We start from the raw sequence: 16,671 nt of genomic DNA on the forward strand, positions 1-16,671 counted from the left end.
AGAGATAAAGGGGTACCACTGTGAAGGCAGGGGGCACCTCAGGATCCGTTTTCTACATGCAGTCGTCCCAGAAGCAAACATTCAGTTGACAACTGCTGGCTCAGAGAGAGAAATTATTCCAATCCAAGACATGTAGAGAAACTCCCTGTAAACCAAGCTGCTCTGTACCCTCTGTGTAGGCTCCCACCACCAAACCCAACAAACGAAGAGTAGTCACGGCACTGGAAGAGCAACTGAGCCTAGCAATGGTGAACCAGGTAGAGAAGAGAGCAACTTGGCACTTACTGTGGGGAATTCCTTTCATACATAATTAGTGTGCATTGAAAGAGAAGACCAGCATGTAATATGCTGACTTCTGAATAAAATAAAATAAAGCAGATTACTCCCCTCCCCATCCTGTGCCATCTATATATTTCCGATGTAATAAAGACCATAAATACAATCAGGTACAAATCCTAAGGGCTATACAGATAACAATAATTTTGAACAAACACCCAAATTAAATTTAAAATTTTTTAAATGAAATATGTGTAAGAAAACCCCAAAAGATATCCCTCTACAAATCTTTCTGCTTCTGGCATAAAAACTATTATATTACATCTGTATTTGTACATATCCCAAATAAAACTAATATTGTTATCTGCCCTAAGACTGCCCTCCCCTGACAAAAATGAAAATATTTAGCAAAATAATCATTTACCTTGGAGAAGATCCAAAGGAGATCATCTAGTTTTCCATGCAAGCTGCCTGGAGTGCAAATGAAAAATCACTCTTCAGTAGGAAATAAGAAAAGGTCCATTTTGTTACAGAATTTTAAAACTGAAATATTGCTAATATACTCCAAGCATTCTTGGGACATTGGGTTTTTATCCTATGATGATATTAATTCAACAACTTGTTTCCATAGCACTCTGTGGGAACTTTGTCCCCTTTTCTATAGGAGACAGCATCCAATATTGCAATTATCTATTCACCCCCACCATTTACGAAGTGCTTACCTTCCTCTGTGCCAAGCACTATACTATGGGTTTGCATTAATTATCTTGTTCAGTCCTTCTAACTACTCTATGAGATGGATATTATTTTCATTATTCTCATTTTACAAACAAGGCTCAGAGTGGTTAAGTAACTTATGCAAAGTTACCCAGCTACCAAGTATCAGAGCTGGAATTCAAACCCAACTTTATCTCACTTCAAAACTGAAGCTCATAGTGATGATTCTGTACTGTAATCTATAGGAGAGCAGCAAGAGTATCTACCTTGACATTAAATCCCCAAGTGTTTCCTCTGTACCTAGTGCAGAGCAAGAACTCAATAAATACATTTAATTTCTAAATGCATAGCCTTTTAAAGCCATGTTTTAGAGAATATGTTCCAGCATTAGCATCTGAAACTTAAAAATCGTGAGAAAATAGCTCACATTCTTTTGACGAGACAGTTAAAGAAAATAAAAATAAAAGCATGACTATAAAACTCAGCCAACTAAGGAAAACCATATGAATATATGGAGACATTAATTAAAAAACAAAAGTAAATATATGAATATTCAAAATGCCTATTTGGGTAACTATTTCTAGGTAAATATTTGTCTTTCATAAGCTCTGATCATAAACATTTATTCTTTGTATCCAACTTAATTACCAGATAGAATTTAATCTAGGAAACATTTTCCTCAGTTTGCTTAAAAACCTGCAACCAAAATTAACCAAATATATGCAACAAAAGACTCCAATTATAATGGGAATAATAAAATTAAAATCCTTATCACCAGTACTTATTCATAAAATGGCTATAATATCAATATTAAGAGCATATTAGTACTATTGTATACTTAAATCTCATTGCTTCCATATGGTCTCACACCAAATCTAAGGAAATAAAAATGGAAGGACTTTTTACTTATCAGTTAAATATATTTTTAAAATTATTTCATCTTCCTAATTGTCTTCAGGGTGACTCATCTTTCAAAGATTTGGGTAGACAGAACTGTTGCAACTGGTATGCTAAAAAATGAATTGGTTTCAGCATATTAAGAGTGGAGGCAATAAAAATATTTTAAACTTTTAGTTGGACAGTAAAAAATAAAAGTTGTATCATGGAAAAATAGTTACAGAAAATTATTTCCCCTGCAAACAAAAACATGAGTGCAGAATTGGTTACCATTTATAACATAACTATAGTCTAAAAAACACTTCCTATATTTCTTGTGTATGTGATCCTTGCTGAGGGGCCATGCTAATGTTCTCTGTAGCATTCCAATTTTCATATATGTACTGCCGAAGTGAGCACAAAACACCTCCTATATTTCATGTTTGCTGAGAACTATATAGCACATTTAGATATGCATGTAAAATATGCATCTGGAAATTAAAATAATGGCAAAGGTTTCATCACAATTTCTTTCCCTTTCCTGATACTATCTTGAACAGAAGTTGTTTTTGAAAATATGACCCAATTTTTTCATTTTATTTTAAATGATGAGAAAATTTTTCTAAGTTCAATGGAGCTATTAAGACAGAAAATAATTCTATGCTAAAGAAACACACTGGGCTTGGCTTTTCCCTCTACAAAAGGAGCTATGTGGAAAAAGCCTGGAAATAAACATCCAAGATGTGGGATCTTTAAATGAATGAAACCAATCAATCTATATTCTCTAATTTTTATCTCATGATGGAAAATGAAACATCAGTCAGAGCAATGTATGATGTGGAGTCAGGATAGCAGATGATGAGGCTGGCTCTAACCGGAGCACCTGATTTTTAATCTTGACTGCCACTAACTAGCTGAGTGAGCTTGGGGTGGGGGAAATTACTATACAGAAATGCATGGAAGGTGATAACATTTCTCTCTCTGGGCCTCAGTTTCATCTGTGAGAGCAAGTAATAGACAGATTGTCTCTGTAAAAACCCTTCCATTCTTACGCTGCTGTGTGATTGCATGATTCCATGCCCTCTAATTAATTTATATCTTTTTTCAGATCCTTTTATCCAAAGATAAGTCTACAATGGCAACTGGAGGTATACTGGAAACTTGTGGGAACAGGTTCCACTCTCTGTTTGGCTTCTGATAGCAAATCTAGCCCTGGCTCCATAGCTTTCATTGGTAGGCATGGCTTCCTGAGCCTTGTGACTCCAAATCCTTTGTGTCCATGAAAAGTAAGAGCTGGTGAGGCCTTGAATAAAAGGTCCCTCACTGCTGAGATACCTCACCTGCTAGGCAAAGACATGGTGGCCTGATTAGGTTGGAATTGAACCGTTAAAATTTCTTCAAAAACCTGAGTCAGGGCACGTCATGAAGTATGTACTGCTACATCAAGTCCCTGTCACCACTATAAGAAGCTAGAAATGGAAATGGTTTAATTAGATTGTCAAATCCACTTCTACCTGCTAGAGTTAAAAAAAAAAAAAAAAAAAAAAAAAAAAAAAAACACCATGGGCTAAAAATTGATTTGAAAAATAACAATCACTGTTTTGTAACCTAAAGGCTTAATTAGAAGTTAAGGGAGTTGCTGTTGCTTCCACGCACTCCATTCTCAGACAGTTGCAATCACGCTGAGCACCAACTGTGTTGAATTTCAATGTGTACTGTTTCGTGAAGCAATATCCTGCCAGGCTGGCCTATAGAATAACAAAAATCTCAATCTTGTTATTTAGAAGAACATGGAACAGATTTCTGGGACATTCCCACTCTTCTAAAAGCTGCAGAGACCAGTTGGAAAAATCTAAAACAGCAGCCAAGGGCAGAGATGAATATAATCTCCACCCTGCCTTGGGCTTTCTCTTCCCAGCATAAGTGGCATGCAGAGGCCCACCTAGGAAAAGCAACATGGAGCAAAGATAATGAGAGCTAGACAGAGGGAAAAGAACACTTATTCCACCCATGGGTGGTTTTCCGTATTAAAATGCTGCCTGCCTTTATAAAAAGCTATGAGTTCTCTAATTTCTCACATAATTAATTCCTGCCAGCTGGTATGCAAAACAAGGACAAGATGGGGAGCAGTATTATCATGATAGATGACTCTATATTAACACTTATCCCTTAACACAGTCCAATTTACGCAGTTTTCAAGTTAGGCCAATGACGTGGAACCAAGAGGCTCCAAAATATTAATTTGGCAACTCAGCTCTGAAACTTACCGCAGATGGTTATGTCTTTGCCAGGACAGGTACTTATATGACTAAAATTGGGCATCCGCCTCAGGGCCGCCTTAGTTTCTAATAGTATCTCTAAAACAAAAGAGGCATGGAGTACCTGTGAAGGAAAAGCAGAGGAAACAAATGTGACAAACTAGGAAGAAAGGCATAGAAAGCTATATAGGTGAGCATATGAGCACATTTCAGGCAGCTGTATTTCAGGATCACCTCTAAATTATTCTCAAATAGATGATTCTAGCACAGTGTCTGGCATATAATAAGCTGTCACTAGAGATTTGTAAATTGAATGAATGAATGGTTCCTGGGACATTTATACTCTCATGCTCTTAATTGACATCACCCATTCACAGAACATTTCTGATTATTTTTGGTCAGTAAAACCCAAGAGAAGTGATGGGAAAAATAGGAGACTCCCTTGACGTAAGGAAGTACACAGAAAAATAAATAAGTACAAGAGAAGGAGGGAAAGGAGAGAGAACAAGAGAAGTAGACAGAGACTGTTGAAGGGCTGCTTTGCATTTGTGTGGGATATCCTGTCACTTGGGATGTAAACTAGGTGGTGGTGCTGGGTTATGCAACATCTCAAAAGGAAGCCAGACAAGCCCCTAGGAACTTCTGAGCCAGACATCCCAGGTATGGCTCAATTATTGGTGCACAGATGTGAGTTTACAGAACAGCAAGCACATTTATATTATACAGGTGTAAGTATAAAATATACTGAACCCAAATACACCACTTGGATTATCTCCTATTATGACCATTCATTCTATTCAGTTACATTCTTTATGATATCATTGTTTTGGACAGATTTACTCTGTCTTCTCTTCCTGGGTTTTTGCTTGTTTGTTTCAAATCCAGTGTATTGTTCTCCCTTTTTTTAATTAGAAAATATTCCAAATACATAAGCCAAAAAGTAATATAGCCAACATAAATTTAACAGATGCTAACATTACTTTTGGTTCAGGACTGTTGGTAGTCCAATACAGTAGTCACTAATCCTATGGGGCTATTGACCACTTGAAATGGGATAGTTGAAGTTGAGATACGCTGCAGGCACAAAACACACACCAGATTTCAGAGATGTATTATGAAAAAAAATTTAAATGTCTCATCAAAAACTTTTAATAGGATTACATATTAAAATGACAATTATATGTGCTGGATTAAATAAAATATATTATCAAAATGAATTTCACCTATTTCTTTTTACTTTTTTAATATGGCTACTAGAAAATATTAAACTATGTACAGTAGTCCCTCTCTATATTGCGGTTCACTTACTGCGGCCTCACTGTATTGCAGGATTTTTAAAAATATATTTAATTATTTATCGTGGATTTTTCGCTATATCGTGGGATTTTGAGGTACTGTATACGTATGTTGTTAAAGTGACGTAGGTTTAAGAGTGGGGAATATGTTTAAGAACATAAGTAGTGTTTATAAAAGTGTGGAAAAGCTTAATAAGGGACTGGGAATGGTTTATAAGTGTGTGGGAAGGGTTTATAAAGCCTCAAAATATATATAAATACTAAAATAAATATAAGTTTCCTACTTAGTGGATTTTCACCTATCGCGGGGGGGGGTGTTCTAGAACATAATACCTGCGATAAGAGAGGGAATACTGTATGTGACTCACACTATATTTCTATTAGACAGCCCTGGTTTAACTTACTGAAGGCGGAGAGAGGGGTCATATCTACACAGTATTGACATACTGCTTTGGGTGTGGGATTCAGGACAGATGAAACTGTTTGGAGCAATCATGACTCATGGTGTCCTGAAATTTTCATTTTCATGGCTATTAAAATAATAAAATTATTTTCTATCCCAGATCTCAAAAACATATTATTTAAATTTGGAGAATTTTCATTATTAATTTTTTTAGAAGATAGGAATCAGGATTTGAAGAAATGTGAGAATTAGGAGGAAAGAGAAGAGCCCCTGGATGTTGTTTAGTGTGTAGACTCTTCTTTTCTGTCCATCTGAGAACTAACAGACTACTAAGGATTTTCCCCACAAAAGCATTCTAAATCATCAGTTTTCCTTCCTGAATCTTGTAACCTCCTGTGCCTAACTAATATTTTTATTAAGTTCTGGACATAGTAATGTGAAAACATGAAGAAATAATTTGACATCTATTTTCTTCCAGAGAGGATTTAAGTTTTCTTTTGTAAGTGGCTTCGAGCAGTTGCTATCTCTAAAATGATCTCGATTCAGTCTGAGGAATTAGAGGATTCAAAGCTTTTCTTCAATGTCTAGTCTACTTCTAATTTACTCTTACTCCTAGGGTATGTCCTTACAGTCCTGACCCTGAGAATGAGGGTATTGAAGTGATGTCAGAGAAAATAGCTCCAAGGTCCCATCCCTTCACAGAAACACTTTAAAAATTCAAGCAAAGAATAAAAACTGTCATAATCAACTTTGTCAGAGCTCTGGAAAACAGTCAAAATTTATAACAACCAAGCAAATCCTATATCAGAAAAAGGCAACTTAAAAATGGCTCAGTGCAAGCAGGAAGTAAAGGCTAAGACAAATTTGTAAACAGCTTGGCTAAGCACTGAAGGGGTGTACTCACATGGAGCCAATCTGCAGACTAGATTTTTCTTTTCTTTTTCTTTCCTTTTGTTTCTTATTAAAATATCTCCTGGGATTCAAGAAAACGCTCTCAAAACACTAGCTGAACACAAGTGAAAGGAACAGAGACTTCAGAGTCCTGACATACAACTAGACCTAACAGACATCTATTGGATGTTCCATCCCAAAACAGCAGACTACATATTTTTTACAAGTGTACATGGAACATTCTACAGCATAGATCAGATGTTAGGCCACAAAAGAAGCCTCAGTAGATTTTTAAAAGATTGGAATCATGCAAAGTTTCTTCTCTGAATAAAATGGAATGAAACTAGAAATTTGTGTAACAGAAGAAAAACTAGAAATTCAGAAATACATAAAAATTAAACAACATTCTCTTAAACAACTGATGGGTCAAAAAAATCACAAGGGAAATTAGAAAATACTTTGAGAAGAATGAAAATGGAAACACAATATACTAAAACTTATGAGATGAAGCAAAAGCAGTGCTCAGAGAGACATTTATAGCTGTAAATACCTACACTAAAAAAGATCTTAAATGAAAAGCCTCACTTAAAACTAAGGAGCTAGAAAAATAAAAGTAAACTAAATCAAAAGCTAGCTGAAGGAAGAAAAAGGATTAGAGTACAGACAAATGAAATAGAGAACAGAAAAAACAATAGAGGGAATCAACAAAACCAAAACCTGATCCTTTGTAAAGTTTAACAAAGTTCAAAAACCTTTAGCTACACTGACCAAGAAAAAAGAGAAAATGCAAATAGTCATAATCAGAAGTGAAAGCAAGGACATTCCCACTAACCTTAAAGAAATAAAATGAATTATGAGACTATTGTGAACAACTGTACACCAACAAATTACATAACTCAGATGAAATGGACAAATTCTTAGAATCATACAAATTACCAAAACTGACTCAAGAAGAAACAGAAAATCCAAACAGATCTAGAACAAGTAAAGATTAAATAGTTAACCAGAAATCTCCTCCCTGGCCGGTGTGACTCAGTTGGTTGGAGTGTCATCCAGTAAACTGAAAGGTTGCAGTTTGATTCCCAGTCAGGGCACATGCCTAGGTTGCCGGTTTGGCCCTGGTCGGAGTGTTTGCAAGAGGGAAACAATTGATGTTTTTCTCTCATATTGCTGTTTCTCTCCCTCTTTCTCTCTCTCCCTTCCCCTGTCTCTAAAATCAGTAAGCATGTACTAGGTTGAGGATAAAACAAACATAACAAACAAACAAAACAAAGAAACATACAAACAAAAAACCTCCTAACAAATAAAAGTCCAAGACCAGACTGCTTCGTTGGTGAACTCTACTAAACACTTATAGAAGTAACACCAATCCTTCTCAATCTCGTGCAAAAAACAGAGGAAGAAACAATTCATAAATCATCCTATGAGGCCAGTACTACTTTGATACCAAAGCCAGACAAAGACACCAGAAGAAAAGAAAATACAGATAAATATCCCTTATGAATAAAATGCGAGTCCTCAACAATATACCAGCAAACCAAATTCAACAATTTTTTAAAAAATTATACACCATGAACAAATGGGATTTATTCCACGAATATGAGTGTTTCAACATAAGAAAAGTAATCAGTGTGATACACCACATTAATAGACAGTGTGCTGCTGGCATAGAGATAGACCCATACACCAATGTAATAAAATTGGGAGTCCAGAAATAAACCCAAACATCTATGGTCTATTAATTTTTGACAGGCGTACCAAGATCATTCAATGGGGGAAAAAAAGACTTAAAAAAAAAAAAGACTCTTCAACAAAAGGTACTGAGACAGCTGCATATCCACATGCAAAGAATAACATTTGATCCTCCACCTCATAACATATACAGAAATTAACCGAAAATGGCTCATGGACCTAAATGTAAATGCTAGAACTATTGTATTCTTAAAAGAAAACATAAGGGTAAATCTTCATCCCTTTGGATTTAGCAATAAATTCTTAGATATGACACCAAAAGCACAAGCAACCAAAGAAAAAAATAAACTGAACTTCATTAAAATTAGGAATTTTAGTGACTCAAAGGACAGTAACAAGAAAGTGAAAAGACAACGTACAAAATGGGAGAAAATATTTGCTAACCATGTATCTAATAAGGGATTTGTATTCAGAATATTTAAAGAACTCCTACAATTCAGTAATAAATAAACAAACATATTTTAAAGTAGGCAATGGATCTGAATAAACATTTCTCCAAAGAATGGTACAAATGGCCAATAAACATGAAAAGATGCTCAACATCTTTAGTCATCAGGGAAATGCAAATCAAAACCACAAGGAGCTACCATTTCACACACAACTAAAATGGCTAAAATAAAAATAAAATGTAAAGAAAAACAGAAAATAACTAGTGTTGGCAAAAAAAAAAAATATATATATATATATATATATATATATATATATATTGACCCTCATTCATAGCTGGTAGGAATGCAAAATGGCGCAGCTGCAGAAAATGGTTTGGACATTCCTCAAAATGTTAAACATAGAGTACTCATGTGACCAAGCAATTCCACTCCTAGGTATATACTCAAGAGAAATGAAAACGTATGTTCATGTAAAAACTTGTACATGAATGTTCATAGCAGCATTGTTCATAATAGCCAAAAGGTAAAAAAATCCCAAAGTCCATCCACTGATGAATTGATAAATAAAAACAGTAGATCCAGGGACTTCCGGCCAAGATGGCGGTGTAGACAGACATGCTGGGTCTCCCTCCACAACTAAGAAGGAATACAACTACCTCAAAACTAGAAACAACCAGAAGTTCCAGAAAATCAGACTGCATGAAAGTCCAGCAAACAAAGATATAAAGAAGAAATAATCATCCAGACAGACAGAGACACAAGACAGATGACTTTTCCATGCAACCTTTACGTCTAGATATTTCCAACTCCTCACCTTTACCAAAACTCTTTGAAAAAATAAAGCAAAAAGTAGCACAGATATTTTGGGAGGATAAGCATGGTATGAACAATGCCTTTATATAAACCTGTAATCATCTATTATACATGGAATAAGTCATTTTATAACAAAAGTCCCCACCATATAAAATTTTTCAAAATATATTATTTTATTGTGAAAACAAAACAAAACAAAAAAAGCAGTGGATCCATACAATAGAATATTAGTCAGTAATAAAAGTAAAGAAGTAATAAGACATGCTGTGACATAAATGAACCTTTAAAATATTATGTTAAATGAAAGACACAAGAAGCCACACATTACATGATTTCATTTGTATGAAATATCCAGAAAAGACAAATCTATAGACACAGAAAGTATAATAGTGGTTATACTTTCTGGGGTGGGGAAGGAGGGAATGGTAATGGGTATGACACTTCTTTTGGGGGTGATGAAAATGTTCTGGAATTAGATATCAGTGATGGTTGCACAATCTTGTAAATATACAAAAGAACCACTGAATCACATACTTTAAATGGTGAATTTGATGGCAAATTATATCTCAGAAAAAGAAAAAGGAATGCCATAAAGTATAGATAGGAGGTTTCTGTGCACCTGAGGATACTTCTATTCAACAGGTTAAGCAAAGCAGAGGGTAGCTCTCACTTAATGTGAAGCTTTTCCCCAAGGGAATGCATTTCTGCTGCACTGTTTTCATTTATGCGTTCAACAAATGGTCATTGAGCACGTGATAATGTACATGAATCAAGGTAGTATCTGCTTCCACTTACCTGTCTTATCTTAAAGGTATCAATCAGTATATGGAGAGAAGCCAAAGAGAGTGGAAAATGCAGCGAAGGGCCAGTATAGGACTGAGGGACTTTTAGCAGCCTTAGAGCATGAAACCTATTACTGGTATCTGGCGGGGGAGTATCAAACAGTTGAGTTGCTATTTCTGAAAAAAACAGAAAGGGGGGCAAAAATCAACATTCCCATACTTAAATGCACTAAATACCTTCTTGAATGTCTAGCCCATGTAAGGTACTGTGCCAACTGTTATGAATACCAAGGTATGCCACATATAACCACGAGGAATGGTTTGTTCTGAAACCAGTAGGTACACACACACGAATCATCACCATCCCTTCCTGGGTGGACATTTTACCAAAGCATTGAGTTCATCAGTGGAGAATGGTGGAAGAAGCATATGAAAAACTGGTCAATCATGGTATTTTGATACTCTGAAGCTCTAACTCTACATTTTTTTCCCATCTTACATCTCAGATTTTTACAAATAGGGTTGAAAACATAACAATGCATTGTATTTTGTTCAAACATCTGCTGCTATTCATGATTTACAGAAACTTAAAGTACAACATTCAATTTTTCCCCTGTTAAACACTTTCAATTTTACTTAGCCATAATTGATTTGTCTCCATCTTCACATAAAAACAAATTTTCTGACATGATATTCTTTTTCCCCTTGGTAACAAAGCAGATAAAGTTAGATGAGAAATCATAATGGCAGAAATTCCAGAGGACCTCTATCCCAGAGACACATTTCCATGGAGCATGGCCTGCACTGCCCATTTCAGTAGGTGCTGATATCCAGTGCCCCTTCTTGCTAAATGATCAGCCCAAGAACAGAAATCTGGCTGAATCGGGTAGAGGAAGATTAGAGGAGATATGGTAGATTGATTGTAACAGTGACCCCTATTCTCTATCCCAACCTCTGACCATGCTCTTTTTAATGGGATTTGCAGCTACTCTCACCAAGAGTCTACTTCCCTGGCCCTACAAGCTGGTCCGTGAATTGTGTTGGCCTCAAGAATGTGGTGAAGTGTTATATACCGGTTCCAAGCCAAGGCCTCACAAGGACGTGTTTGTTTCCATGCTCTGTCTTCTGAAACTGAGCCACTACCACGAAGCCCAGGCTAGCCTACTGAAAGCTCCAAGACCATGTGGAGCAGAGCTTAGTCTCCCTAGCCAAGGCCATCCTAGATCAGCCTCCAGCCAGCAGACCTCCAGAAAACATGAGTGAACTCCAGCCAAGACCCGAAAAACTGCCAAATCAAGCCTGCCAAGATCAGCAGACGCACTCAGCTAATCTGTAGACTTATGAGCAAAATGAAATGTTTATTAAGTGCCATTGAACTATTGTGATTGTTAAATACACAGCATTATTACAGTAACAGATAACTGATACAGAGGATGATAACATACTTTTCAACTCATTAACACTGAATCGCCACCAATGCCGTTAATCAGAAGTTGTCTGCAAGCAGTTTCTATCTTTATGAATTTAGAGTGAACATGCTTGGAAGGTATGATACTAGCAGATGTAGACAGAACATGTTCTTTTCATGATTCACTTATTCTGAGAGATTACAGTTAAGAACTAAACTTGAACATTTTTTCTAGAGCCATATTTGGTAATTTAAAAATGCTTTCTAAATTACTGTGTATCCAATATTTTGGGGAAAACGGTTGATGATATTTTATAAGAAGTTGAACTTAGGAGTAATAATGTCTGTCTTCAGTGTGGTCCAGCAGGTTGTTTTTCCTTTGGATTTGGTTTGAGATTTGAGAATAACGTAATTATTTCATTTTATGTTTGAAAACTAGAAATGCATAGCATCTTGGTAAATTTTATCTCAGATTCATTATACAGGCAATAAAACCTAAATACTCTACTAAACTATCATAATGATTATGCCACTCATTTCTAATTCTTAGAGATGCATCTTGCTCTAAGGGAAAACTGTCTTTTTCTTAACTCTACACACTGAAATATCAGGCTCCTCTTGGGAAAATAAAAACAAAAACAAAACAACCACAGCAGTTTCACCATATCATCTTGTAAAGGACTTATTGAGCAATCCCAACTCTGTGACATATAAACAAGAAATGACTTTCTTTTCCCAATCATTGCCTCCACCCATGTTCTGTCAACTCCCCCTTTCTCATCAGCTGACACATCAAGTCAATTCCATTAGTTCAGGTTATTAAAAGCCAGTCTTGTTTTTTTAAGAACAAAATTAAAAGTTTTTCTTCTTACAAAATAAAAGGTCAGTCTGGCCCTTCCTTCAAAACATGTAATGACCCTCATTCCTTATAAATTCAGTAATAAATATATGGAAAACCACCATTTCCTTAAATCAATTCTTGGTCAAAACTACTCAATATGAAATACCAAGAAACATCAAATCATAATCCTTCTGCTGTTTTTTAGCCACATTAAAATAAACAATAACATATAGCTAATGTAGGTCATGTATAAAAATAATTAAAAGCTTTAACATTTCAAATGTAAGAACTGTCTTTGTGGGCTGTAACTATTATAACTAATAATAATAATTTAATAAATGCTAACAATATATGGAGATTTGTACAACATTTACTTAGACTTAATCCTTACCTATTTATTTTATAATTCTGTCAACATGAATCTAAACTAAATATAATAAAATTTTAAATTATAATCAAATGATACCTTTACAAGCTCTTCTAAGGAAAATACCTAAAAACTGCCCCCTATATACAATCTTTTCTTTTACCCAGTACATACTCTAAATCTGGATAGGGATCATTTTAAGCCCATAATTTAAAAACAAAACAAAACAAAACAATTTCTGCCTCTACCATCCACATGTCACTTTGAAAACAAGCTCCAGATATTGCTGGAAAAAGAAAATCACCAACTGAACTACATTTACAGTTATTTACTTTTCTAAATTATGAATCTGATTAAAACAGTTGGGTGTCCACATAGCAAACTCAATAGTTATCACAATGATATTTCATACAATATAATACCAGTTCCTGGTTTTTAAAAACTCAAAAAAATAGTAATGGAAAGATACTTCCTTAACATAATTTTTTTAATTTAAATGAAAAATAATGGTTTTTCTATTAAATCATTCAAGGATACCTGCTTTCACTGTTTCATTTTAACACTGTTCTGCTATCTCTAGCCAATGTAACAAAACATGAAGTCAAAATAAGAGGAATGACTATTGGACACAAAGATATAAAAATAAGGCTACTTGTGGCCAGTGAGATTAAATATATACGTTTGAGAAAATCAATTGAAAAACTCCCAGAACTTATAGAAGAATTAAAATAATACAGAGCTTAACCATACTTGTTTGAATCACAACTTCACCACTGATGAGATGAACAACCTTGGGAAGTTACCTTCTAAGCCTCACCATTCTCATCCACAACAGGGGGTGATAATAATTCTAACCTCACTGATGTGTCATGAAGACTAAATGAAATGAAATATTTAGAGTACCTGACAACATGGCATAGGCAAAAATTAAAGAAATATGAGCAATAAAAATAATTTCATTAATGTTATTCAAAAGTAACACTCTATAGAATAGAAATCAATATCTTTAATAAATACCACCAATAATGAGTATAATGGGGAAAATATCCTGTTCACCATAGCAACAAAAAATATAACATCTCTCCATTTTTCATGGAGAAAGAATAAGATCCTCCTTACTAAGCTGCTATTATATATCAATAGACCATGGTTCGGAGAAAGTATTTAAAAATTAACATTGAATGAAATCTAATTCAGTTTTTTGAAAGAGAAAGAATTCAATGGTCAATTTAGTTGACACTCATCAGAGAAGAAAAAAGCCAGCTGAACCAACTGCACCAGTTGCTTGGTGTCACATAGACAAGATAGGTGGGCATCTTTTAAAATGTTTAATGTTCTCCTATTTCAGAGTTTACATCCCTTGATGAGGATGATTTAATATTTAATGACTGCTTTCCAAAAGACTAAATTTTTACTTACCTGGATCTTTCTGTTGTATATCTGCATAGTTCTCCAACATGATGGAAAAAAATTCCGACAACTGGACAAAATAAAAATACATTAATCACTTAATGAACCCTAAACAGCTATTGTGACAAATGCTGTTGGTGTACCATGTAGACCCCTTTACTCTTCTGGGGCACTCATCCCCAAGCTGCACCTTCCCCAGAGCTGCCTAGGATACCATATATCTACCCTCCTGGGGGGCTGCCCGTAGAAAATGGCTAACTGAAACAAGGATGCTACACCTCAGGCCCACACCTCCCTTGCTGCTGGATGGGATAAACTGTTATTCATCTCACACTTCAGAGCTCCCAATGGGACCAGGCCAAGGTCAAGCTTCTCCCCCCCAAAAAACAAACAAACAAACATATTTTTGCCTAGTTTCTTCCTCTGTCTAATCTTGATTTCCTCATTTCCTTAAACGTTTTTCCTGAGAACACTCTCAGGAAATCACTTGTACTGGAATCCCTGTCTCAGATTCTGCTTCTAGGAAACCAACCTAAGATGGCTACTAGATTTTGTTCATTATGATCTCTTCTTTTCCTTTTGGTAGTAAGATGAAGAGTTAAGAGATACTCTTAAATGCCATATATTTGAGAAATGAAATAAGGAAGGAGGGAGGGAGGATAAGATGGAAATCCACCAGCATTGCAACCATCACCTAGATACTGCCTCTATGCGTACCAATTATCTGCAAAGACCTGCATTTATACAGCATAAATAACTTCTCCAAGCCCTGCCTCCCGTAAAGAGTGAACACTAAAGAACCTTATAAACCTGGAAATAGGTTTGGAAGTTGAGGGAAGGAAGACTTTCCATACAAATATAAAAATGTATCATTTTAATACTATCGACGGGTTTGTCGATTAAGAGTTAATAGACAACAAACAACAAGTGCTGGCGAGGATGTGGAGAAAAGGGAACCCTAGTGCACAGCTGGTGGGAATGAAGACTGGTGCAGCCACTAGGGAAAACAGTATGGGTTTTCCTCAAAAAATTAAAAGTGTAGTTGCCTTTGGACCCAGTGATCCAACTTCTGGGAGTATATCCTAAGAATCCTGGAGCACCAATCAGAAAGAATATATGCACCCTTATGTTCAAAGCAGCATTATTTATAATAGCCAAGATCTAGAAACAGCCCAAGTGCCCATCAGTAGGTGAGTGGATAAAAAAACTGTGGTGCATTACACAATGGAATACTATACAGCTGTAAAAAAGAAGAATAAGAAGGAACTCTTACCCTTTGCAACAGCATGGATGGACCTAAAGATTATTATGCTGAGTGACATAAACCAGTAAGAAAAAGACAAATACCATATGATCTCACTTATATTTGGATTCTATTGAACAAAATAAACTGATGAAAAAAAAATAGAACCAGAAGCATGAATAGATGGAACCAACTGAAAGAGCTCAGAAAGAAGGGAAGTGGAGGGGACTGGATAAAAAAAGATGAAGAGATTAGCCAAAGAACATATATGCATAGTCCATGGACACAGACAATAGTGTGATGAAGGCTGGGGGTGCAGGGGCTGGGTGGAGTTGGGCATAGGGGAGAAGTGGGGAACATATGTAATAGTGTCAACAGTAATAAATAAATAGATAGATGGATAGATAGATAGAGAGATAAAAAGTTAATAGAAACCACAATGAAATACCACTTCACTAAGAATGGCTGTATTTAAAAAAAAGAAGAATATATGAAAGGGTGAAGTGGGAGAGCTTGTATGTACAACCCATGGGCATGGACTTGGGGGGGGGGGATTGCTGGAGGAGGGGGGTGCTGGGTGGAGGGGAGCAAAGGGGAAAATTGGAACTATTGTAACAATATAATCAATAAAATATACTTAAAAAAAGAATGGCTATAACAAAAAGATCAATAATAACAAGTATTGTCAAGCATGTAGCGAAATTGGAGCACTCATACACTGTTAGCAGGAATGTAAAATGGTACAGCTGCTTAGGAAAACAATTTAACAATTACTCAAAAAGCTAAACACAGAGTTACCAGATGAGCCCACAGTTCCACTTCTAGGTATACACACAAGAGAACTGAAAATATATGTTCCCACAAAAATTTGCACACAAATATTCATAGCAGCATTATTTATAATAGCTGAAAATGGAAATAATTCAAATGATAGTTCACTAAGAAATGAA

At 35.6% G+C, this 16,671-nt stretch overlaps 1 protein-coding gene and 1 non-coding gene across 2 annotated transcripts in view; both read right to left on the reverse strand.

Annotated features, from left to right (window-relative positions):
* Window positions 1-16,671, reverse strand: part of PPEF1 (protein phosphatase with EF-hand domain 1) — a 57,704-nt gene that overhangs the window by 33,778 nt on the left and 7,255 nt on the right. Inside the window, exons 3-6 of the mRNA XM_090264166.1 lie at window positions 14,488-14,548; window positions 10,466-10,629; window positions 4,133-4,251; window positions 701-743 (exon numbers count right to left, since the gene is read on the reverse strand). Coding sequence (XP_090120292.1) covers window positions 701-743; window positions 4,133-4,251; window positions 10,466-10,629; window positions 14,488-14,548 — 387 coding nt within the window. The remainder of the gene's footprint in view (window positions 1-700; window positions 744-4,132; window positions 4,252-10,465; window positions 10,630-14,487; window positions 14,549-16,671) is intronic.
* LOC149991806 (U6 spliceosomal RNA) lies at window positions 2,187-2,289 on the reverse strand. Its single transcript, XR_016508749.1, has one exon. It is a non-coding gene; the product is annotated as a U6 spliceosomal RNA (small nuclear RNA).

The sequence above is a fragment of the Furipterus horrens genome, unplaced genomic scaffold (genome assembly GCF_987537825.1).
Source record: "Furipterus horrens unplaced genomic scaffold, mFurHor1.1.pri manual_scaffold_17, whole genome shotgun sequence".
NCBI classification, from domain to species: domain Eukaryota; kingdom Metazoa; phylum Chordata; class Mammalia; order Chiroptera; family Furipteridae; genus Furipterus; species Furipterus horrens.